The 27,079-nt window shown below is 40.2% G+C and overlaps 1 protein-coding gene across 2 annotated transcripts in view; it reads right to left on the reverse strand.

The window, feature by feature from the left end:
- Positions 1–27,079, reverse strand: part of CNKSR3 (CNKSR family member 3) — a 52,518-nt gene that overhangs the window by 9,507 nt on the left and 15,932 nt on the right. Inside the window, exons 2-7 of one of the 2 annotated variants that reach the window (XM_032101898.1) lie at positions 17,622–17,785; positions 10,309–10,511; positions 8,912–8,999; positions 6,360–6,401; positions 4,356–4,475; positions 2,552–2,611 (exon numbers count right to left, since the gene is read on the reverse strand). In XM_032101898.1, coding sequence (XP_031957789.1) covers positions 2,552–2,611; positions 4,356–4,475; positions 6,360–6,401; positions 8,912–8,999; positions 10,309–10,511; positions 17,622–17,785 — 677 coding nt within the window. Of the gene's footprint in view, positions 1–2,551; positions 2,612–4,355; positions 4,476–6,359; positions 6,402–8,911; positions 9,000–10,308; positions 10,512–11,484; positions 11,508–17,621; positions 17,786–27,079 lie in introns of those variants that run through there. The other variant, XM_032101899.1, reaches the window with a different exon arrangement.

Raw genomic sequence — 27,079 nt, forward strand, 5'->3', positions numbered from 1 at the left:
GTACTTAAGGCATGGGAGAGTCTGCACTCTCCTTTTCCCTCCAGTTTGTACTATAGTTTTAGACAGAAATGGAGGAGGACTGAAGAGGATTTCTGCCCTAAAACAACAACCATCTTAAACAGCTTTCAAATAAATGTATATTTATTTTTAAAAATACATTAAGACTTTGAATGTACAGAATAAAGGACCAAAACCACTCCAATCCACAAGATAGATCCATTGCACTTTCCCTTTTTGTTTTCCAATGTAAATAAAAACTTCTGACTTTAATGTGAAACTGCCTGCCTGAATCACCAAGGTCAGCAGATAAAAATACATGTTTGCATAAGTCAAATGTACATAGATAGGTATTTTTCAAATACCTAATAATAATAGACTTTAAAATACAATTTTCTTGGAACAAAACCTAAGCTCGGGGGAGCCGTTAGCAAGGAACAGATAAATATGTCAGTATTTACATTTATCAACACCTGGTGCTGCAGTTATTAAAAACACTCTCACTGCTATAACGCACCAACTCCTACCAGCCTTGACAACACCCAAAGCACACAGACATGCTACCTTGGTACATGCACCCTGGTCACAGGACAGCAACTCCTCCCATTCCCCCCACTCCATGAGCAACTACCAGGCAGCAGGCCAGCTCTTCCCAGCGACTCCAGAATTAAGCACTGGGATTAAGGACTCCCTTCTCCACCTCATCACACCTTTAGACCTCAAGTAACTTTGTTATGAGAAAGAACTGTAAGAATAAACAGTACAACAAAGGAAGAAAACATGGGGAATTTGTGGGAGGCTCCAGCTGTCATGAGTAACTCCATTTCTTCATTGTCTTCTTGCTTCCTCTGAGAGGAAATGCCTCTGTGGAAAGCTGCATATATAGGAGTCAACCAAGACCACGAAAAAATGCTGGGCCAGAGTCAAGTTTGTGAAAAACAAAGCTCATTTCAAGCTGTCCTTTGGGTGGCCAACAACTTGTCTGAGGGAGGGTGGGGAACCCTTGCACAGAGAACTCCTGCAGCAAGTGAGAGGTCACAGCACAGACACTGGGATCACATTGTGAGAACAGAGGAAAGAGCAAAGTTTAGCTCTAGGCCAACGTGACATGCAAAGTCACAGGTGGGATGGCGTAACTCAGGAATTCTCTTGGCTGACTCATACCAAATGGACTTCCCCAGTTCTTCCATTGTTCAGTACTGTCAATTTAGAGGTGCAATTCCATTGCATTCCCATACACCAGCTCCTGGGGATAGCTACTAAAATACCATTCCAAATCTAGCAAGAAAAAAGAAAACTGAGCTAAGATCCAGCCTGGGTCACCTAAATGATACCATACCACCACAAAGACATCAGTTGTTCGCAGATCTCTCAGTCACTTGTCAAATTCTGTTGCTCCAAAAAAAGGAGTTTCCCCAAAGGAAGAACCAGTGTTGATAATAAAAAGCAGGCACTTAGGTCAACATTCAAAGCTACAGAAGGAATACAGACCCCAAATAAGACCTACATGCAGAAGCAGGTTGTCAGCAGTCAACACTATATTCTTTCACGTTTATCAGATGTTAAAGTTGCTGCAAAAGCGGACTTGGTCTCTGTGGCAGATCCTATATAGAATTGTTCCAGGACAATAGCATAAAAGCTATAGAACCTTTCACTCTGAACTGCAAGCACAGATTGCCACCCTCTCCTGGCTGGTCCCTGGACCTGGCAGGGGAACAACTAGAATCACTGGTTCTTTCCTATACAAAAAAAAAAAAAAAAAAAAAACAACAACACCGACAAAAAAAAAACCAACAAAACAACAAAAAAACCAAAAAACAAAAACCCACACACACATTGCTGCAAACGCCAAGTTTCTCTGCTGTTTTTTCTTTCAGTCACTGCTCCTGTACAGTAGCCTGTTTGAAAACACCACAGCATCACCCGCCAGCCTCAGCTGCTGGCTAGAGGTCCACTCCTTCAAGGGCTGCCCAAAAGCCTTTAATAAACTCTCAACTATAAAGGACTCATAGTGTACAAATAAAACAAGCAACCACCTGCAGTAAAAACTAGTTGCCTCTCTTGCCAACTATTTCCTTCCAGCTGACCACTCTTAAAGTCTTACTTGTTCATAGTCTTTTTAATCTGCAAGGTAATTTTGTCACAGGACAGCTCATTGATTTCATTACTCATTACTGAATTTAGCACACTACCACCTAAATGTTCCCATTAGGGGAGATTGCCTTTGCCGGTGGAGAGAAAATACATCCAAGACTTTGTTAAGCAAGACACCATAAGGGCTCAGAACAGCAGATACAGTAACTTATTAAAGCAATTACTTTAATGCCAAGCATTTGAACTAATTTGGTGTACGTGCAGAAACTGGTTTAATCAGACTAACAGTGAAACACGCAGGCACAAAATATTTACAGACTGTGGATAAACAAATGATGCATCACACAGTATTTAAAGCAGGTAATACCATGCAAGTCATATCTAAAACAACAAAAAGTAGTAAGTCAAACTACCTCAATCAAAGCTACTGTCTGAGTTAATCTACATTTACTTTACTTACATTTTCTGTAGTTCCAGTAATTACATGCAACCCATCATAAGTTGATTTTATGTACATTCCCTGAATATAAGGAAAAAATAAAACACAAGTTTAAAGACAAAACAAACCACATAACTTATCTGATTAAAGCACTATTGGCAACAGACTCAAAACATTATTAAAACCAGTTAACAATTCGTATATGCTCCCTAGAAAAGTGTGTGGTCTAATATTACAACACTCTAAACTTCTTCACAGATCACTTTTAGTGCAGTTAATTATAATATTTATAATGACTTCAAATACCTAGTATATGGAATGAGACTTAGAAACACTGTCTGGTTGGTAATACCAAACACTGCTGGTTTTGCTGCCTTGTCGGTCTTAGGCCTTGAACAGAACTTTACTTCCCTACTACTCAGCCTGCACTAGAGAATTACAAGGTTTTACTAGGTGGCCACCAGCTGTCTCCATACAGAGCAGACTCACACAGCTGGACTACAAGTATTGCTGACATGTTCTTTTACAGCTTCTCTTGCTAAGTCAATATACAGACTGCCTCATAACCACAACGCTTACATAAGCACTAAAAGCTCCAGCAGAGTATTTGTGGCTCTGTATGTTAATGCTGAGTGTGAATACAAGGACAAACTCGATTAAGTGGGTGTTGACTGTAAGAGCACCAAATCAAAAATCACAAACAGGCTATTAACTAATAATTACACAGATGACCCCACAAGAGGTGACCCGCACATTGGTTTCATCATTTATGAATAAATACATCTCTACTTTTCCTTTCTGCATCTGTTGTTAGAAACACACTGAGAAGTACAGAACTGGATGTTACTCAGGAGCTGAAAGCAGCTTACCACACTTGCTTTAAAAGTAGGTGGAAACTTAGATGATCTTTTTGACCCTTCCTCTCCAGCCAATTCCCTGCCTGTTTCCCTGTGAGTATCCAACTGTGTGCACCCACTTCCTTGTTTCCTACTTAGGTCAAGCTAGACTGACTCTGCTTTGATGCAGCTCGTGCATTAACAAAGAGGTTCCCATAATTTCAAGAATGTGTGACTAATTCAGTCAAATCCACTGGTCTAGGTAAAACTATGTAGCACAGTAAGACTGTGAAGCTTTCTCGAAAAACGTTCATCTCTCCTGCCTTCAGGGCTAGGGGTGAATACAAATGCACATAACAATTTCAACTCCCTCCAACTCATTCTAACACATCTGTTCCCTAGGCAGAAAATCCACCAAAATTTCAAATTAAGTTTCTCATAACCAGCACTCAGCTAAGTAGAATTCACTGAACGAACAACAGTCAGTTATGTGACATGGCCACCAAACACTTTAAAAAATTCTCATTTTCCTGCTAACAGCAAACCTCCAGAATCTCATATTCCTTTCAATCCTGCTATAAACACACATAAACACGCATCTTTCAAAACACAAATACCATTTCTCATTACCTTCTCCCTCTCCAAGCTCCCCTAGAAAAACTAGTGGTTATAGTAACCTGAAAAAATAAAACTACTAGCTTCACAAGCATTTATAAATTCTCCAGTATCCTGGTTAACACAGAAATCTTTAACAATTTAGAATCAGAAATTATATTTGGGATCAAACCTACTAATGTGCATATCTGTCTCTGGCAGCCATTCCATCTGACAATTGACCTTTAGGTTTCCTCCTCCATGCCTCTTTCTTTTCCCCACAGGCTATTATCCGTTTTGAAATGCCTTACTATAAACACACACTTGCATTGGTCCACAGGGCTACTACCTATTAAACACTGGGAACATTAGGACACTCCAGAATTGCTTCTTACCAGGCCTTCCCCAGGTTTAATGTTGGTTAAATGGACCTCCTCCAGACAGGCACACTGGCTCATCAGTGGGTCTGTAGTTGATCGGATGGCTTTATCACAAATGCCATTTAAAGTCTTGGCCTGCAATGAGAACATACAAAAAACAGTTACGAAAATTCTCTCCTGGCTTCCTCCTCTTTCAGTTTTCAAAAGATGTAAAGGAAATGAGTTCCAAAACCACTGAAATAGAGGATTCATTTGTACTGATCTATTCTACAGCATGTTCACGTCCTTACTGTAACACAGTACAAACAACGTGTTTCCATCAGTGCCACCTCACCATCACTAACAGATGCTGACACATCCTCTGTCTAAAAAAATAAACACACAAAATACAGCAAAAAAATGAGGTTAGGGTTTGATTGCTTTAACCAAAATACAACTCATTAAAATATTGAACCATTTTGATGATTCCTTGTGGGAACAGTTGACAGTTTTTCATGTTCCTCTGTATTTCTACTATGAGAATACAGCTGGCCATGTGTCACAAAAAGTGATGTGCTGGCCACTAGCATATCTGCACAAAACCTTACAGTATAAGGTAGGACATCCAGCATCTAAGTGCTTCTGCAGTACTTCTCTCCACTGTGCCTCTGAACTGACCTCTTCTGGAATGCTTACACAGGCAAGGTTCGTATTTTCTTTTGACCAAAACATAACTGATCCTAAGCCAACATTATAACTAACGGCTAATTCTGACCTCAGCATGTGTGTCAGTAAAGTTGGAGGCAGAATGGCTTTGCTTTGTAGAACATGTAACTATCAGAATGTCTAATTAAACATGAAAAAAAGAAGAAAAAGAAACCAGTCAAAAAATCTGTGCCCTCTCTACACTCACAGGTTTCATAATGTCCCACTGTGTTTTCTGTCTTGACATCAACTGAAGCAAGGCTGACACTCAGAGTAGGTTACAAAAGCTTAGAGACGAGGAGAGAGAGAGGATTAGTACACAGTACTGATCAGTACTAACAGTACTTAGGTATAAATAGTTTGGGAACCAGCAAGGTAAGTCACCTTTCACAAGGGGCTGGAATCCTTCAGTCAAAGTAGACACACACAATTACAGAATGGGGGGGAGCTGTGTCATAGGAAGACATTGGTTTGGAGTATAATGGCCCCTGGAAACAATAGCTCCAACCTTTTCTGTTTTGTTTTACGTCAGATTTATAGAGCAGCAATAAAATAAATGAAAACAATGTTTAAGTGTGAATGTGAGGAACTGCTCAAACAAGGGAATTCCAAACAACAATGCCTACTTCCAGTGTGGGTGTGCACAAATGGAAAAAGAAAGATGCAGAAAACTCCCTTTTACGTGGTCTCATTATTTATGAACAAAATTATTTTTAGTTATTGTGCTACTAAATTCCTAAGCATCTATGAGCTACCGGAAGGCCTTATCAAAGAGCACAGCCTGGTTCATGTCAAAAGCAGGAAGCGATGATTAACTGTTACAAAATATAAAAAGCATTCCATTACACTCTGTGTTTGGTCACAAGGCTGCTTCAAACAACCCTGGTAACTCAAGCTCAAGTACAGAGCCAGAATTTCAGTCCTGTGGCAGGGCAAGTCTTTTACATGAAGAAGCACAATAAGGCAGAGTGTCTGCCTATTAAGGCACTAAATGCACTTCACAGGCATAATTGGTTTATTTAGCCTGTGATCACTTTACAGTACTACTCTGCCCTTGAAAATTTGAGGTTAAATTCTCTTGGAAAAATAGCTGTGTAATGAAACTTTAAGGAATACTTGACTCTGTACTATTGTATTATCATACACACGATCCATCTGCTGAAATGTCAATGATTTCCTCTACATTAAAGAATATTCACAAAACAAGCCATAGTAATGTTTCCTTGCATGATGTGCTTGTGCATTTGGGACTGAAATGCTGTTGTCAATACAATAGAAGCAACCGAAATGAATGTGATTGCAGACAGCTGAGTTTCAACAGAAACATAAACTTACCACAGTCTGGACTTTATCTTCCATGTCAGCCACAGTGCAATCCTAAAAATAAAACAAGAACAAAACCCCTATATTAACCAATAAACATGGAAACAAATCTCTGAAAACTCTGCAAAACTTCCATTTTAATCTCAAATAGAAATAGTTATTCATGCTGCAGGGATTAGTCAGATTAGTTTCACCCAGCAGGGCTCAAAAGGACTGTTAAGCAACTATTTTCTGGCCCTGGTAGAAAGCAATAATAAACCTTGAAAACTGAGAGAATGTAGGATTCAATTACAGCAGCTGACTTTTCCAGAAAAGCAGAACCCTGCACAAATAAAATCAGATTCTCAGAAGGCCAGGCAGATGTGTTTGCCTTACATAAACCGCAACTCAGGTACTTCTCTGTCCCAGGCATCAAAATGGATCTAAAGCATATTGTTAAAAATAGAAGGGAAAGTGAATTTATTAAAATATGCTATCAATGACATTCCTGAAGGGCAGAGGACTGCACAAAAGGCATTATTTACACAGCCCAGGTATAAAAGTCTTTGAACTGAAACAAACTACAAACTACTGTTCATGTAACAAACTACAAAAGTCATCACTGTTTTCTGCAAGAAGTACTGAACTGGAGAATGATATTATTCTCAGATTAAAAAGTTAAAACAGCACATAAATAATAAAACAAGATTTACAATATCTACAAGGAGAAAACCCCCAAGCATTTTAATAAGCTTAAGAAGGAGTCATGTTGGAGAAGTGTGTGGAGGACTTTCCCCTGCTTTTCTCTGCTAAATACATCTGCACAAATCAATAGCAAATGCCACCTATCATCATGCAGCCAAAATGCTCAATATTGCAACGTCCTTCTGCTCCTACTCATTTCTGTTTACACTGTTAATTATTTCAATCTTAAAGTTTGACATAGAACTTTAAGTGGAGTAAAGTCCTGTCCTTGAATCTATATAGCCATCATCAAAGTTAACTAGAATCTTCTTGCACTCCTGCCTTAGTTATTATTCACTCACTTTTATACACCATTTATGATTATGCAGAGCAGCATTGGTTCCACGAGAGCCACTCTGGCCTCTTCTTCACCATTAGGACTGACCACCTGTTCCTATAGTCTATACCTTAATAAGAAATTCCTTTGAAGTCTAAAAATCCTCCTGAAGATTTTTCAACTGTATCTCTTTTCCACATCAGCAGACTCCTCCAGACTATTTGAGCATATGTGCACCATCCCAGGACAAAATCATGCTGGTTCTTCCCTCATTAATGCTTTTTCTCCTGTGCACCAACGCCGTTCTTTATTATAGCTCATATCAAATTGGCAGAGAAGTAGTCTGACATTTTTTGAAAGGCCAGGGTTGTGTTCACAACCTCCATTCCCCTGCCATCAAAGGCTGATCTAACCAAAAGATTAGACACCATTTTTAGCAGTTTTATTAATACATTCAGCAATCTCATATCTGAGTTCCTGTAGCACTCTTGGGTGAACACCACCTGCTGCTAGAAACACTGTTTTACTGCACAATCTGCATATCTGTAGCTGTAAATCACTGGCTGTGCATTGCACACGGAACACCCCAGCAAGAAGAGCATTGAGCAGTGGGTATGTGCACCTTGGAGCACCCAGACCCCATCCTTTCACAATGACACAACTGACATAATTGGGTGCCACCACAGCTTGACAGCTCAGGATGTTTCTGTCCTTTGACATCATCCCTTCAGCATGGGGAGGGAACTATGCATGTCACAGGGCATGGTCCTTCAGAGTTTGAACATTGTATGGGCACAGAATAATGGTTATGAGCAAGTTTGGCAGTCACTGAAGTGTGCACACAGTGCTTCATAGCCAAAGCAGTGCCACACTCTCAGAACAGTCTCAAAGACAGGCAGCATTATCAGACAGCAAAATTATGCCAATTGCCAAGATTGTCACAGTTGCTACATGTCCTTTTAGATGTTATCTGTACAAGCACTCATCATACAGCTGGTAAATAAAGTTTTTAAAAATACTGTAGTCTTGCAGTAGTGGCAGAAGCAGCCAGGCTAGTGGGACTTGCTCCTTCCATTACATGCAGCATTTCCCATTTGATGGCTAAAACATTCTGCATGGGACAAGATCTATGGAGTCTGCAAGCATAGGTAGAAAAACCAATAGAGCCACATTTTTGTTTAGAGTTAGCACTGATAACTGTTTTTCAACATGCTGCTTGGAATGTGAAAGTCTTCACATGCAGATCAACCATTTCAAAGACTAACCCTCTTTCCAGTAAAGCTCAAGAAAATATGAGTATCCTTTAAGCTGCAGTCACTTAAGATACAGCCAGCAATACCAAAATTGGTAATTAAATTCAGGGGCAGGGGGAACAACAAAAAACACCACAACTCAGAAACACAAACAACTGACACTGACCTTCAGGGACGTTCCAAGTTAAAAGTAAGCTGTCATTCCCAGAACTGCCTTTCATTATTACTCAGCACAAAGCAAGCACATTACTTCCCCAAACATCCCCTTTCCTTCCCTTTTGGAAAGCAGAAAGGAAAAGAAATCAGCTGACCTTCTGAACAGTAGTAGTGAGGTCCAAGCAGAGCTGAATGATTCTGTTCTTCATTGATGAAAAGTCAGCAATACCTGTAAATGGGGTCCTACAACAAGAGAAAATTCTCCTTAGATTGGAGGGACTAGCCTTCTCCCATCCCATCTTATCAGTGAGGAAGAGCATATGGGAGTAAGTGCTGCAACTCTGACATTAACACAAGTGTGAGGGTAGTTTTACAATGTAAGTATTCCTGACTGCATAGTCCTGCTCCACTCACAAAACTGGGAATTGTCTAGCCCTGTGGTAAGCAAGTTCAGAGAGCAGAACCAGAAGAAATGGTCGGTTTGCCAAACTGCAGTTCTCTCACTTGCAAGCTGAAGTCAAATGATACAGTGGTGTAAAAATCACACCCTTGGGTTTACCAGTGAGTAAACCTCCAACTTTCTGACTGGACAAGGAAAAAACAATTCTCCAGCAGAAGAAAAATGGATTTTCACATTTTACACACAGAGGTGCAGCAAGACTTAGAGAAGAAGCATCACAGGTAGGGCAGCTTTAGGGCCTGTAGAGTCCTACATCTGACCCTTCAGACAGCTACAAAACCTAGAAGAGGGGTTGAGAAGTAACTACAGCAGTTTGAAAATGGACAAGCCAGCAATTTGCTGGCTGTGAGTTTCAGAAAAAAATTTAGGGTGAGCTGCCAGCAACAGAGTGAGAGGAGAGGACCAGGTGAGAGGCACAAACTGTTAACATCACTGCCTGGACACAGACCAACTCCTTGCTTGAGAGCAGGATAAAGGATAAAAGTGCTCCTTGCTGCCAGTCCCTGCGCAGTTATCCTCCTAACTTCCCTTCTCAGGAGAGCTAGCAAGCGCGTGGAGAATTTGTGTTCATCCGTTACTGTGGACTGAACCCCTGCCAGCATCTGACCTGCTGCAGGTGTAACAAAATAACTCTGGCTCTTTCCAGGCAAAAAAACCAATTAAATAAGACAAAAAAAAGAGAAGACAAAACAGCAGAAGGATAATCTTTCCCATTGTTCAGTTTTCAAATCACATAGCTAAGGCTGTGATTTCAGCAGAACATTAAAAAATCTTTCAGGAAGGGACTTGCCAATGACAAATAATTTAGAAGCTGGGAAAACCATGTGTATGAGAAACTGACCTAGAAGGAACGCTCAAACTTTTATAAATACCAGTTTGTGTGCAATGTTAACAGATTTATTTGTTCTAGCAAGAGTGGAAGTGCAAGAATAGATACCCTAGGTTAAATTTATCCACTAGAGGCCTTCTAGCAACACCAAAGAAGGGGGTTAGTGACATCAAGATCTTTCCACCCAAGCATCTAGGAATTGCCCTACAAGGAAAAGCAATTCATTAGAGCAGTAAATTAAAATATGACCATTTTATTCTTACCTGTCCAACCATGCAAGCAAGGCCTTAGCAGCACCAATAAGCTCTACAACAGAAGTAAGGAAGTCAGTCGGGGGCTTGCGAGAGGTATTTCCATCATAATTTGAACTTTTCCTACGGCTGCTGATGTAATTTTGCAGATTGTTGGATGACCCTCGCAGCTTGAGAACCAGGTTCTTCATATTGTCTGTTTCAAGGCCATAGTTCTGCAAGGAATATTATTAAGCTTGATAAATATCCTTGTTGAGTTCTCCTATTTATCATACCACAAGTTAAAAGCTCATATGGGACAAAAAGTCTTGAGGATTTGCACAACTTTCTCATGGGTTTTGGCAAAAATACCTTCTAAGATTTGTTCTGCACTATAGCCACTAAAGAATACTTTTGTGGGTGCCAAACCTCAATTTCTGACATTAATAAGATTTAAGGACACTTTTTCATCAGAATGAAGTCCCAACATCCTAAGAGATATCACTTACTTGTTAATAACAGGATTGTGTTGTTTTTCTTTTTGTTAAAGAAGAGCAAGCTTTTTTTTTTTCTTAAAATGTTTTCTATCCTGTGGTAAATAAACACTGAAGTAACATTTCATTCACAACTAAACATAAGTTAAATCTGGTAAGAGATGAAAACACCAACAGGAAGCAAATGAAATTTTGCAATCAAAAGCTTGAGTAAATATTTGGATCACAAGTTTTCAGTAGCTGTGCTCCTTGACTACAACAGTGCAATTATTTGCAAGTTTGAGGACAGCATTAACATTATACATGGTAATTAAACCCATTTTTAGACATCATATTTCTCACTCATTTACAAAACCTAAAAAAAAAAAAAACTGAGTCTTGCCTACAACTTCATAAATTCAAATTCCTACTTTTCTTGAGGGAAAAATAAACCAACAACAAAACAACAAAAAAACCCCACCCCCACCAGAACAAAACAAACAGAAAAAAATATAAGATCCCTGTGCTTCTCTACTCTTTTGCTGCTGCAGATCCTTGCAACTAACCTCCAAGTTCCATAGTTCAGTCAGATATACTATTGTCTTGGGGTGACAATTGCCTTGGGTACCAAACCAAGACAAATAACTACTCTTTCTACTTTCCCACTCAAAAATCTAAACCAACTAAAGCAAATTTTAATTCCATTCAATTCCTATTTTCCAGGAGTTCCTAATACCTCCACTCAGGATCACAGCACCGCCCAGGCTGAAGGGGAGCTTCAGAGGTCTCAGACCAACCTCCTGCTCACAGCAGGCTCAACTGGGAGCTCAGACCAGCTTATTCGGGATTTTGTCTTCTCAGGTCTTGAAAATCTCCAAGGACAGAGACTGCACAACCTCTCTGGGCAGCCTGATCCACCTGGTCTGACTGTCCTCAGAGTAAGAAAATGTTTCCTTATATCCAGCCTGAACCTCTTGTTTCAGCTTCCACCATGCACAGCCCATCCTGACAACTGTTACCCACCATGGTGGGTGCTGGGGATCTGCTGCTGGACCTCCCTGGAGCCATCTCTTTCCCAGGCTGAAGAAGTCCCAGTCCCTCAGCCTCTCCTCAAGGGCAAGTACTCCAGCCCTCACCAAGCTCACTCCAGCCCTCCACTGAGCTTGCTCTGGTTTCTCCTTACCTTTCCTGTACTTAGGGGCAGGGGGCCTATTTAGACTAATGAATGAGACTAAAGGGTCCCCTCCCTCTCCCATTAATGCAGACCAGGATGCTGCTAGGGCACACTGCTGGCTTGTGCCTCCATTCCCTCCAGGGTGAAGCATCTGTAAAACAGGCTGGAATATTTCAGATTAAGTCATTTACAAAATGTGAGACAGAATCTTCGACCCAAAGAAACACACCTCCACAGAGTACGGAGAGGTTTCAGCTATACAGCTACCTTTAAAATACTACTACCTCCTATGGATAAGATCCCAGTGGGTGTAAGTTACAAAAGTGCCTCCCTCCTCCACCTCTTGGCAAGGAAATACCCTTCATGTGCAGCCAGGAGTAGGGGTTGAAAGGATGTGTTCAATTTTAAAAAATGCAAAGGATATCCTTAAATTTTCCAGGATCACAGAAAGGGAAAGATCTGGATTACTAAACAATTTTAAAGTACTCACACACTGAGATGTGTGAACTTACCACCTTTTAATTTTAATAAAAACAACAACAAAACACAAAAAGACCCCCAGCACCACAGAGCATTATTTGGATGCATTTCTTGCAGTTAGTTTTTTCCTCCTCTCAGAGGATTGCATATTAGTCTACTTGAAGGAATACTTTTCCACAAACACATCTGGATGTGGGGCAAATTCCTACGACCACAAGAAAGCAGCCACGTATCAGAATTCCTCCCCTTAAAGAGGGGAAGTAGAGGATGCTGAGCCCCTGCTTTCACAAAGGGACAGAAAACAGAAAATATTTTTCCTGTGCAGAGGTATAACCACCTAATCACTCTGATCAGAACTTGAAAGTTTTCATATAATTAAGTATCTCCAGATCATTCCCTCTGTCATTCAGGTGCAGAAACTGTGCCAACTACCTGTGGGTGTTTGAGATTAGAGATGGCACCAGCATTTAAGAGGACACGTGTTGATATACCAGGTAAGATTTTGGACTTGGCCTTAAACATTCACATACCCCTTATCACACCTCTTTCACTTTATTCATACCACAGGTGAGCCTGGTGCGACTCTTCCAGTTCAGGTAGTTTTTAAATAATTCTGTCAAGTAGTTCTGAGTTTTGAGGGAGACTTCAGCAACACGTGTTGCCTCTAGGGATGCCAGCTCATAACTGCAACTGGTGTCCCCAACAGACTCTCAGGAGCCACATCACAGCCAAGCTCTAGGTCCCTGCTCTAAGCTCTCCTACGCTTCCCCCAAGGAGTCTACAGAGTGCACGTCCACTGCTAAACCAGCAGTTTGTGCCCTAGGAAAGCACTACACCTATGCAGCACAAGACAGGGTATGCAGCTCTTCAGTACCAGGACACCAAATTATCCAACTCTGCATCATCCCTCATGGATGAACTTTCCTGGAAATATGCATCATCACAACCCAAGTGACCTCTGCTCCACGGGCGAGCCAGTCTCCTCACCTGTCTGCTCTGATACACATAAAGCATTTTGCCCCTTCACCAGGTATAGCAATGCTTCTATCCAAGCTGAAAGTGTCTTGACCAGCTCTCATATCACCAACTATTCCTGCTCCTTCACTTGCAAGGTCCAGTCTCTTGGGAGGGCTAGCTTGGGGATCTAAACAATACAAAGAAATCTAATCCCTTGGTTTAGCTCCCTGAAGTAACTCACTTCAGGGTCAGGTGAGTGCAAGCACAAAAGATCACTAATCAGAGGACAGGAGGGGGTGGAGACAGCAGCTGACTTGGATTAATTTAACTTGTCATAGAACTGTAGCCCCAATTCACAACAGATAGGAATGTTGATATTGTGGCAGCACACCAAATAGCCTTCAGTGACACATAGCTGAAGTGAAAATCTTAGCAGGCTTTTCTTGAAATATTTCCACAGGACTAAGGCTACAAGAGTTAACAAATTATTATTTAAGCAACCAAAACGTTTTAGATGTTGCTCATGAACCAAAGAAGAGGTTACATTTTACTATCGCTCCCGATTTCAAACATCAAAGTTGTTTTAATCTAAACACAGGCTGAAGCCAGCGGTCAAGAGCACCCAATGTCAAACATTCCCAGGCTATTACTCATTAACCTGGGGAGCCACATGCAGGGCTGGAGGAGAGGCAGCACCCACACGTGCAGGAGAGAGGACATGAGAGCACTCCTTCTAAACTCCATCACATTTAATGAGAAAAACTAATTTAACCAAATGATGGCTCAAGGTCGGGCAGCCAACATCACAAGAAAAAAAAACCAAAAACAAACCACTAACTGAAGTCAAAAAAGCAGAGCAGTTATTTCAAAGATGAACTGGCCTGATGAAGAGCTCTGCCACTGCCCAGGGGCAGCATCCCCTTCCCTTTCACAGCCATGTTCACATGCTGCAATGTTATGAGTTGGACATGCTGGCTGACTGAACTGAAAACCTGCTCTGGGAAAAAAAAAATGAATAAAACCAGTTCAAATGCTGGCTCAGAAGCTGATCCAAGTCACTACAGGCCTATATAAACAGTAGAGTTAACACAAGGTACTGTCACAGTCACCCATTCTTGCTCTCTTCCTTTTAACAAAAACGTGTTCTAAAAAATCCTTTGGAGTAGCAAATTTCCTAATAAACAACACATAATTTGAAACCTCAAAAAAAATGAAATCTTATGTGTCAGTGCACAGACACCCTTTGACAATGATTAGGGCCTAAAGGGTAAGTCTTCACATAGGCATGTTTTATTTCATGCTATGATGTTATATTTTGTTACACTGCAAATATGCTGGCAGAACATTACTACCAGTGAAATTATCAAAGGCACGACTATGTTCTTTTTTGGTTTATGGGTTTTTTCAGGGTTTGGGTTTGGTTTTTTTTAATTGTATATAATTAGTAGGTCTTCATTCTAACTTCAAGAAAAATCCACTGCTTTTTTGTTTCCAAATGCTCCCATCATACAGTGTAGGCAAAGATTCAGAAATCAAATCCAAAGAACACATTAAAAGTGAAAATATTTTCATAGTTTCCTGCTTGCATTGTTTTACATTCATTGAGCCCTCAAAGGCTTGTTTTCTGTCCCTGCTTTTGTGGTTTGAAAAGCAAAGTTATGTATGTTTGTTCCCCCCTCCCCCAAATACTTCAATCAATAAGGAAACATGATCTTTCTTCTATCCCTTTCCCCCCCCACACACCAAGCAGATACTACCCACAAAAAGCTGAAAGTTGATGATTTTTTTCCCCCTGTGGGGAATTCAGGTCCTTTGACATATCCTCTAAATTCCTCAAAAAAGTCTTCAATACCTGTTCAGAAAACTCTATTAGACCAGCTCAAGAGTAACAGAAATGTGTGCTCAGAGGAAACCTTCATTTTCTATCCCAGTCCACACTCTCCTGCTGACTCTTCAGGACGCTGCATATGCAGCCACTGCTACGAGGACATGAGGGAACACTGCTTCATCACCAAAGCAGTAGAGAAAGATGCATTAATTTCTCTTTCACACCAGAAACTTACTGTCATATTTTTAGCTCAGTGCTGCCAAATAGTATCCAACCCCCATAAAACCTAAATTAAAAAATCAGGTGCATTTGGTGTCCTTTCTCAAGGAAAGGACTATGTTCACTTTTTATTTAGTGACTGATTACTGAGGCTGGAATGGTGGTGAATGCTTGAAAAGAGATACTGCAGGAGGAAGATGTTCCAAAGAGAGTTTCCTCACTGTATTTAGAGCCACATGTGTTCTTGTGGTGTGAGGGAACCAAAGCACTGATCTGAAGGAAACTCAGCTGGGAAACTGCCAAAGCAAAACTAGATAAAAAAGGAAATTCTTCTAGAGAACTCCAGGACTGGGAAACCACCAAAACCCCCTCTCAGCCTTTGTCCGCCAAGAATGACAACCTTCAAAGAGTGACATCAGGCTGGCCCAGCCAATGCCACATTTCCACTGTGTGAGCTTACAGAATAGTGGGGGTGCCAGTGGGGTCAAAAAAGGGGGAAGAAAAAAGAAGAAAAAAAAAAGAGAAAAAAGAAAAAGTCAAAAAAATAGTTCCTTTGCTTGCAAGGCCCCAAAAGTTGGGGAAGTGTCAGCATACGTACAAAACAGTCACTAAACAATAAACATTCCCACTTCCAAAGAACTAACACAGTGGAATCAGAAAAATTCTCTCCTGCACAAAAAGAAGAAACAACAAAAAAAATTAGCTGTCACTAGCGTTTAGTAACCCCTTGGAAACAAAATCAGTAGTGATTCTATGCAATTCCAAAAACTGAAGGGAACAGGCATCAAGAAGGTGGCAAAGGGCATACTGAAAACACGGGAATTCTTCCTTCACCTCTTAGAAAGGGAACAAGGACATTTCAGCTGTAATATGCAGTATCTGTCCAATGCATTAACTTGAGCTGCATTTCACAAAGGATTTCCAGAAATGGGTCTGAGGTCAAAACTTTTGTCTACAAAGGAAATTAGAAGGAAATTGTAGGAGATAAAGGACAGCTTTAGGTTCTGGCAGTTGTCCAGCTTTGTTCACTTTATTCTAATTTTTTTAAGAGAATAAAATAGTGCCTTTGGGGACTGCCACATAGATTACTTCAGTCAGGACCACAGACAGCCCACACTACATTTACTAACTCACCAGACCCCTGCACTTGCCCAACAAGTTCTTTCCCACACCATTAACTGCTTTTCAGTCCAGTTACATTCTTCTATTAGGTTTTCAAGTTAATGTTAAAAATTTTTGGTAGATCAAATACATAAAGGAAATAAAATGTCTTTCAAGTATAAGAGTAACTCTGAGAATCATTTTAGATCATTTGAAGAGATTTCATTACATATGCCTCTTTCAGTACAATTTGCTGCAGGTTGTGGAGTAGGAACACTCCCTGTAGCACCTCTCTGCAGCAAATAAAGCACATATCACACAGGCAATAAAGACTCTCCATTTAAGAAACATATGCTTGGTGCTGCAAGCCTTGCCTAATGTAGGGAAGACAGGCCAGTGCTGGCCAAGGAAGCATCAGGCAGGCTTTCCCACCCTCCTCCCTGATGTAATTACATATACCTCTGGTGCTCATTACACTGCATTACATCAAACACGCCTTCAAGACTGTGACTGTGACCAAACTATGGCTTTTAAATAAAGCCTGTGCTAGTAAAACAATCCAATATATATTTATTCTTTTCAGAAAATGTTTGTTTTCAAAGTATCTGCAGTTATATATCAGGAGTAGGACAAAGGAACAGCTTAAGTTCTGAATCCAATGAGAGTTCAACTAGACTGTAACTGAGGTGGCTAAACATTCCTCATTTCAAGAATTAGTTTTTCTTCACTTCCTATGTTTGTTACAGAACTACCCTAAACCCATTTCAACTGATGTGAGGAACTTCTATCACCTGTCATTTCAACAGTGTGCCTTCTGTCTTCTGAGACAAACTGTTCACTGACAGGAGCCACAAGATCTAACAATGTCATTCAGACATCTTCCTTTGGAAGTGCAAGCAAATGAATTAAAGTTGCCTCTTATCAGAAAAAAGTTAATGAGCTATTAATACAAAAGTTGCAAGAATTAAACAAATTCTTACTGTTTTCTTCTATTGTGATGTGTAACAGAAAGCAAGAGACAAAGGTATTCTGGTTTTGTCAATCTTGCTTTGGTTATTCACCCAAAAAAGCACTTTAAGGAATTCTTTGCATATCTATTCACTACTTAACTAACCAGTGCACACAGGAGATCCACAGCCTCTAGAACCAGTTCCTGGTGTCCAATCCTTGAGATACCTAAGTCTTCAAGGTCCTGGTGAGAAATCTGTAACAGCTGTTCACCATTTATCTTCTCCCGTTCAAATTTATGGACATACTGCTGCAGGCAATCATCCAGGCCTACCAAAACACAAAAGAGAGACAAAGGGGGCATCAGAAACGAACAAACAAAACAAAAGGAAAACAAAAACAAAACAAAACAAAAAAAAAAAACCCACACATACACAAAAAAAAGAAAATCACCACCACAAAAAAACAACAACCAAAAAAATATAACACAACAAAGAAAACCCACAAAAAAACCACCTTGCAAAAGGAAGAAATTTTAAGTTCGTACAGTGTACAATGCAAAATTATGAAATAAATTTGCAGTGTGACTGAGGTTGTACTACAGGAGCACAGAAACAGGGCACATAAATTATGGGGATCTTTAGGTTACCTAAGTCAATGCACAACCTGCCTGGTCCTTGTGGATCAAGCTCAGCCAGTAAGAATGTACCTTTGTTGTCTGCACAGGTAAAGTGACCAAGGGACATACACATCAGGGTAACCCAAACCCTGAGAGGCATCCAGAGCAACAACAAAAAAATAACAACTGTCAAAAAAAAGAAAAAAAAAATCCAAGGCAAGGGCAAAGATCTTGCCCAAAGCCTAGTTAATCAAGCAAAAAAACAAAAGCATAAAATGACAAGGAAAATTAACAAAAAAATAAAACACAAAGGCAAAGCAATCAAAAGGATGTTTGGTTCAAGTCTCATTATTACCTTGATTTATAAGGCCCTGTAGCTTCCTGAAGTAGCTATTGCTTCCCCTTGCTAAGGGTCAACAACACACACCAGTAAGAAATCTAATTCATTTTTCTATCTTGAAGTGTTTTTAAAACAGTTTAGACTATTTTGTCCCAGTAATATCCCCCAAATCCTCACTTTAAACAGTGATCCTATGATCCTGTTCTCTACAGTAGGTTTTCCCAAGTGATTACAGAAAGTGTTTCTGGTTTTCATCTAATTTTACTAAGCTTCATGTGTTAATCCTGTTTCCTTGTGTATTCTTATTTCCTCTGCTGTTTAAGAGCCTGCGAGCAGCAACAATCTTGGGAGGGAATTTGGATGGATGTGTTATTTTAAAGATGTTGCGGTGCTCTTGTTACTCTGCTCCCCTTCAACATACTGGGTAGAGCAAAAGGAACAGCCCCAGTCAGGTCTGTTTCATAGGAATACACCACATTCATTTAAAACAGTTGACATGAGCAAAAATTCAGATTACACATTTGACATCTACTTTGCATGCTCCACAACAGCTACATTGTTTCACCATTCCTTTTTAAAAGGAGGTGAGCCTTTAGTTGAATAAAGGATGTTTATGCACAACGCTGACTCAAAAGGAAACCATTGAGATGGACAGGATACCGAACACAGCAGATGAGAAACACGAACAGCATCCTGAACTACACAGAAATGAGAGCCAAAAGACCAGCACTCAGTTCCACTTGTGGAGCCGCAGCAGCAGCCTGCAAAACAAGCACTCCCAGCACACACTACCACCAAGAAAACACTTGATACAAATCCCAAAGGGGTTTGAGGAGTCCCATACTCACTTCCAAACCGCGGCACGAGCAGCCACTGCTCCCTTGCAGTGCCTGCTCACAGCAGATGTGCAGAGGATGGGCTCCCAAAGGCACAGGCTGGCTAAACGCACACCACTTGCCTTTTCAAGTTAATGAGGACAGAGACACCCCTTTACATGACTCGGGTAAGCTTAATTATTAGAGCAAATCAACATCTGGCTGAACAAGCTCGACTCCTCCCCGTGCAGAGCTACCAGTGCATGCAGCTTGATTTTTAAGCACAATTATGAACGGGAAAACCCGCATGCAAGACTAGCAGAGTCTCCCAGGGCTACAGTTGTTCAGGGTGCACTCTTGTTTCTTCCCTTATGTCTTCACAAAGCTGCACAAATTTTGTAAATTGAGCCCACTGTTCTCTTTCCCACAGGCACCAAATTCCCCCTTAGGCTATACAAACTCTTTTCCCAGGAAAAATAATAAAAAAAACCTGGCCTTCATTGTTTAACAATTTATTTTTTCAAAGAAATTCACAACCAAGGCTGACATACAGTGCACATATTTGGCATTCCCAATTTTTATTGCTGCCTTGCAGACAACTGTTTCCCATCATTTGCTCTTGTAAGCCCATAGTTTCCAGTACAAACTACACAAACACCTAAAATAAAAAAAACTTCACTCAGCATGCAGTTAAGATTTTACTTTTCAAGGTTTTTTTGATGTAGTGTGGTTTTTGCCTGCTATCCTTTCTAGAACTCTATTCTCTATTAAAACATGGAGACTCAGATGTATATATCCTCCCCAAGAAACACAACTGTGGCTTTTAGCTGCCTGTGCTTTAACTCATGCTTGCCCATTCTTGAAGGTCTACTACAACTTGAAAGGCTACTTTTATAAAAAATTTTAATTAAGAGTCCTTAAAAACAATATTTTTACAATCAAACTGTAGGACTATATTTTATAAAATAAGATATTGCAAAATTGCACAAACTTTGACTCAGAACAGCCAACACAGTGGCACAGCTGCTCAGCTAGACAAGTATTTAAGATTAAGTGACCAAAACTATGCAAAACAGGAAGTGAAGACAGACCCATAAACTCATGTATTGGTAGATAGTTTAAGATGAGCTTACCAAAATTAGAAACATTGTTATTACTTTTACTGAGAAACACAGAGGGAAATATTAAACATTTTAATTGAGATTGCAACCACATTTTATAGCCTATCGTTTAATTTTCCATCATATGAATGAAATGTTTAAACATCATACGCAAATCAAAAGCATCGTGTGCAAACCACACTTCCAAAGAGGGAAGGGAGAAGGGAGGAAAAAGGACTCATGACCCAGTTCAATAAATTTTAATAATATTTAAGCAAAGTTTTAAAACCAGCCTTCAAATGTCACTAGTAGTCTAGTAGCTCGTTTTTTCCTTATTCCAAACATCTATATTGTTTCCATGAATTTTCTCCATGAACTTCAGAGCCTTATGGAGACTTGGTATTGCTGATTGCGGTGTCCAGATACTGCTGAAGAATTTAGATGAAAAAAAACTATAAAAAGCAAGTCGAAATTACTTAGATAATTCCTTACATAACTTAGAAAGATACTTTCTTACATGCCAGTAAGTGCACTATTAGCAGGTTCAAGCAAGAAAGTAGTTTTCTGTATTTTTGAAAAAAAATACAATTAAGACTGACATTGAAAAAGGTATCTATATTTATCTCCTTTATCCACTGAAGAGCCTTTCTCAAAGCTAATCTATTCATTTTAGACTCAAAAGTGTTTTTAAAAAGCACTTGCCTCAATCATATATGTGAAATCTTCACATTTTTTCTTGACATACAACAAAACCATGCACAAAAGTATGTCCTTCCTATTTACATAATTGTTAGAGAATGAGGAAAGGTAGAAATAAAAATAGCAATTGCAGAATATTATTCAAGTTTTAGAACACTAGTAGCAGAGATTTTTTAGGGGAAGGAGAGCGAGAGGCAGACTAGTCCAGTTAGTGTTATGCATGTTGTGAAAACATTTCTGAGGAACAGCAGTGTAATTTGAACAAAACTCCCTCCCAAATTTTGGCAGGTGTAGAGATGTGCAATAGATCCTAAGAACTGTCTAGACTTTTCTGTCTAAAATAACCACCACGAAGAAAAGCACCCCAGAAGACATTCAATACCTTGCATTCATGCAAAAACATTAGGACAGGGCTTACACTTACAGATTTGTACCGATAGCAATCTCTGATTAAACTGATAGTAATCGGTTTCCACGATTAAGAAAGTTATTTTGTATAAGAATTGAGGGGAATAGAGAAACAACTTTGAGGGAGTTAAGGGTGAGGCTTGGGTCCAAGCCATAACTATCGGTTTTCTATTCAGGAAGAATTAACATTTCTATTGTCGAGAGATGTCAGCCATTGAGCAGGACATACCTGACTCCCCAAGAACTAGAGAGATGTGTTTTGTGAGCAGAGTCGTTAAGCACTTTCACGATTTCCGCTCAACTTCTGCGTTTACCAAAACAATTGACTTACCATAAAGCAGCAATTAACTAATGTATTGCAGGCACAGCTAACTCACCACTTCTTTCCTCCCTCACTCTCTTCTCTTGTGATACCACAGTCAACACAGAGTCTATACACTCCGACATAGCAGGGCAGAGGGGGTGGACAGCAGGGAAGAGGAGATAGGGCAAGGAACTGAGGAAGGCACGGGGAGGGGAAGCTGGAATGTGACAGGGATTACTTTCCGTACATTCAAGAACTTGAACAGATTCTCAGGACAGCTCATAAAACGCCAAAAGTTGACACCAGGAAATGGGAGGAGCACAAGCCACTTGAACAGAGGAAGAACTCACAAATACAAGACCTTTTCCTTCACGTAGCAGGAACATGGAGGTCACTGCTCACTGTCTCAAGGAAATAAAGCATTATGATGATCATGTACTCTACTCTCTGTTGGGCGACTATAACAAGCAGGCAGCACCTGGCATCTCAGGGCAGAACCAAGGTTCAACTACAACCCTCATCCCATTAAGGGGATCCCTGGGACCTTGGACAGCCGGTTAGAATAGGATTGCTGAAGTAACCTTTGCCTCATCACCTTAAAACTGACCTTCCCACCTAAAAAAGTCACTCTTATTCTGGTCTCCTCTTCAGGATCTATATACTTGCCACTTTTAGTATCCAAAGATTCCTTGCACACATTAACTTCATCCCTCCCAAGCATTGAAAGATGATCTGTTCTGTGAGAATCTTCGGCATACCCCACGGTATGTGCCCTTATACCATCGTTCATATTCCACATCATTTTATAACAGTCACTGTGATAGCTTCCTCCCATCATTTCTTCTATTTCCAGGACTGGAAGAAATTAATCAAAGAAAAAGCAGGAGGGAATCAAGGCAGCAAATGAACACTAGAAAGAGAAAATAACTACTTCATAAACAGATGAACCAGCACCTGAGAAGGCAAATGAAAGTAAGGAAAAAGGGTTTGCAAGGCAGCCAAAAGCTGAAGCAGCTCAGTAGGACAGATACAGGGTGAAAAGCAATAAGAAAAGTTCAAGGAGAAGAAAATAAATACAGTTTTCTTTAATTTACGACACAGTGGGAAGGTTTTTCACAGGAACATCAGATGCCATTCTCCCCCTACAGTATTATAAACAGAACCAGGGATGACTTTAACAACGGAATTCAAGGTTCTATAAAAGGAGGATAAAAAATTAAATCTGGAGCAGTCAGTAGAAACTTATTTCACTAATAATTTGAGCCTAGGTAAGAACTGACTTTCTAGGATCCACATGCCTGATTGTTATGATGTCTTAAAATCAAGAGTCATACACGGTTAGAAAGGGAAAAGGGATTTTACCTTGGTATTTATTTTAAGGATCCTTAGCTGCACACGTCCAGGTCATATGCATCGAGATGCACCCTGCGAAATGCACACCCTAAAAGATCTGGTATAACATTATAGGTCTTACTAATTAGCATATCTATCAAAGATTCCCCAATGAGAGGCTCAAGTGAGCCCCCTCCCAAGGAACCTTCCCCTGGATGGTTCTTAGTTTACAAAATGCATTCTGGAAAGGACCTTGGGGTCTGGGGCACACTGATCCCTATATACAAAGCTTCTAAAATGTTTAGTCTCTCAGCTTGACAAACAAGTCCAAGAATGGAGGCAAAAAAGCACTAAGAATACAGAAGTTATAAAAAAGATGTAACAGGGGTATAAAAGAAAAGGCAAAAAATCTTCATGGCATCAGTTAGCGATCATCAGTGTTCTCACATTTATCTTTCCAAAAGTTCCCAAAACAAAAGTTTAGCTATCAACTGGTGTGAGCCACTTTTAAGGGCCAGAAAACAGCTCAAAGGTCTTCGTTTTCCAAGAAGATGCCTTCAAGAGATCTTTGTATTATTGTCTAGTACAAATGTGAAAAAACTTCCTTATTCCACTTTTTACTCTCACGTAATTTCACAATTAGTCATAACACCATCACCATCTGAAGTATCAATCACTTATAAAAAAAAACAAACAACAACACAGAATCAAAGAGCAAGAGCTGCTTATTATCACCCTGAAAAAATGTCTCCTGCCTAAACCGGGTTGTTTACAAAGTAAGCTCTCCTCATGTAGTCAACTGTAAGCAACTCTTCTATGGTTTTGTCTAAGCACCTGCATCCTAATGAAGCAGGCACAATGTGCTGCCTCACCAGGCACTAGGTACGGCTTTGCTGAGGACAGGCATTGCCAAGAGCAGGCAGAATGGTACAGAAGTTTCTTGTCAGTCTGCCCCATCACACAGGAATGGTACCAGACAAATTGCTGGGCTCTGCCTGCCAGCCGGGATGCAAGGAGCAGCTCTCTCATTAAGGTCACAGCAGGACAGAGGGAAATGGTGAAGCCTTCAGCCTCGATGAGTGCTTTACTGTCCCCCCCCCCCCGACTGACAGTTGCACAGAAAGGCTTTTGCAACTTGTTTCTATTTTCAGTATTTCCAACTAATATATTTAGCCTGCAAAAACAGGCTCCGTACACATGCATTCACATTACCTCAAAATAAATCCATTCATTCCATTCAAATCCATCCATAAACCCCTAAGCTTTTTTTTTTTGAACACAAAATTGAAAGCTTTACCTTGTAATAAAAGAATTTTTCGGTAAATTTGGGTTGTAAGCTATCCTGACCAGAAGGGAAACAGAGACTACAGTTTAGCTTTTAGATGCTCAGTATAGATACAATCTCAGACTGACAGCCCTTGTGTTATGCTACACTTTTTATCAGTCCTCCCTACAAAGCCACTGATTGCGACCATTCTGGCAGTGCCTATTACCTAGGTCCAGACAGTAAATCTGAGGACAACTCTAAGCTTTAGCACTTCACAGTCATGAAGTATGTTCAGGAAGAGTCAGAATAGCTTGCTGAACGCTTCCAATACTTCAGAAGTTTTGTAAGGCAAGACTTCTCTCTACAAAAACCAGAAAAATTTACTGAATATTTTCCTTCAAAAATATTTTTAGGAAACTAAGCAGCCATGGAATAAGTTTTACAGAAGAAAATACTTAGGGGAGAAGGACATGATAAACGCCTATAAAGCCAGAAGTGGCCAGAAAGAACACTGACTGCACATCATCTCTTCCAATACAGGAATCAGAGAGACAGTGAAGCAAGCATGCAACAGGTCCAAACAAGCAATAAAGGAGTGATTCTTCAAACAGCAGTATGCAATGAATGTTCAACATCCATACACAGGTTCAGGGAAAGGTGAAGAGGTTCATGAAAGAAAGTGCCACAGAAGTCAGGTCTGACCCTGACGGACTCAAGCAGAGATGGTCTAAGGCTTGAGGAAGCCTACAGAAGGAAACACAATGTGTCATCTTTCCTCTTACACTACTTAAGTTACCCCTTTCTGGCAAACATTCAGGATGGGACACTTAGCTAGGCAGCACGGAACACAGGACTATCACAGCTGTGCCATACACAGCACCAAAATGTAGATGGCAGCTTCCCTTTTAATTACTTTTAGAACCATAGAATGGTTTGGGTTGGAAGGGATGTTAAAAATCATCTATTTCCACATCCCTCCCTCCACCCCCCAGTATGGGCAGGGACACCTTCCACTAGACCCAGCTGCTCAAAGTCCCATCCAACCTGTCACTGAACACTTCCAGGGATGAGGCACCCATTACTTCTCTGGGCATCTTGTTCCAGTGCCTCACCATTCTCAAGGGTGACAATGGTGAGCTCCTATTCTAAGACTTAAGAAAACTGTCTCTCTTCACAAGTGAAAGCTACTCTGGGTTTTAATATTTTCTGTAATAGTGACACAAGATTTTCCCAAAAAGGCAAAACTCTCTATATAGAGTAACTGGAGTTCAGCAGATAGGGGGGAAGAAGAAACAGCTATACACTAATATTGAATTGCAATATTGATTTAAAGATAGAACCAAAGCTTTTACCAACTGGTCAAAAAAATACAGCAAAGAATAGACCCTGGTAATACTAGGAAACAGATCACAGTGAATCACATGAATCGCACAGCTGCTCTCATGGGTTTAATAATCCAGCTTGAGATATTAACATCAAATGGAAAATTGCTAGAGTGAATTGATTTATAAATTGTACCTTTGGTTGACAATGAGTGAACTTGCATCAGAACTCCAAAAAGAGATTTGACGTGGAGAAATGGTAGTATACAATAAACAGTGAAAAAGGCAATTCTGTAATAGTTGAGAAGTTCATGGTATTTAATTCCAAAATTTCAACTAAAACTCTAAGTAGAGTTGACTTTTGTTTCTTTTTAATAGCTCCTTTTCGGATAATGCATTAAAAAAAAGGGGGTAGGGGAAGAGAAACTTATTTCTACCCTTTTCCACAGGGGGGTTCTTATTATGACTATTTATTATTATTTATGATTATAGCTTTAAGACTTCAAATTAAAGGCAAAATTGAAATGTAATGTTACAGAAAAGTGAGTTGTGATGTCATGTCATGTATCTAAAAAGAAAAGGGGAAAAAATAACCAGAACACAGCCTAATACAGCATAACACCATACAGGTTTAACCAGAAAAGTATTTTTATAAAAAAGATACAAGCATGAAGACAGTAGGTCAGACACACTTCACTACACTGAAAAATAGATCACTGTGCCAGAACCAGAGAGAAAGGAACTAAAGGCTTTTCCAGTTTGACAAGGCATTCCCCCTAGGCATGACAAGTAGGCCACACCAGGAAAAAAAAAAAAAATCTGTTTTATTGCATTCCCACCAGTCTGAAGGCAGGTATCAGAAGACACATGCAGTCATGCTTTTCACCAGCAGAACTGGACTGGATATCTGTGCAAAGCTGTGGGGCCCTAGGCCACAACCCCGTGAGGCTTTGGTGCCATCACACTCACTGGTATCACCCGCTTCCCTAGAGACCAGACTGACTCATCCGTGACTATCCAGGAGAGCTCCTCTATCTGAGACCTGACTCGTGCATCGTGAGACCCCCACATGCTCCTCACTAGACTGGCTGCAGACCTCACTTAGGGATGTGTACTTCCTCACACGCATTAACAGCCCCAAAGAGAAGCCCAAAAGAAATCTTACTGCTGCTTCTAACAGATACAGATGTTTTCATTAAATCAATGCAACCGCAGAGGAAATACATTTCCCAGAATTTTCCAACTCACACAACTATGATGAATTTGTTGCGTGGCTTCTTTTTTATACCACTATTCTAACACACACATTTTACAGGAGAATTTTTACTCAAAACAAGTCGTTAAAACACTACCATTTTGCTTACAGAAGTATAATAGCACTGAACATAAAATAGTTCCAATGTTAGCTATGGAGTCAT

The sequence above is a fragment of the Corvus moneduloides genome, chromosome 3, assembly GCF_009650955.1.
Source record: "Corvus moneduloides isolate bCorMon1 chromosome 3, bCorMon1.pri, whole genome shotgun sequence".
In the NCBI taxonomy this organism is placed as follows: Eukaryota; Metazoa; Chordata; class Aves; order Passeriformes; family Corvidae; genus Corvus; species Corvus moneduloides.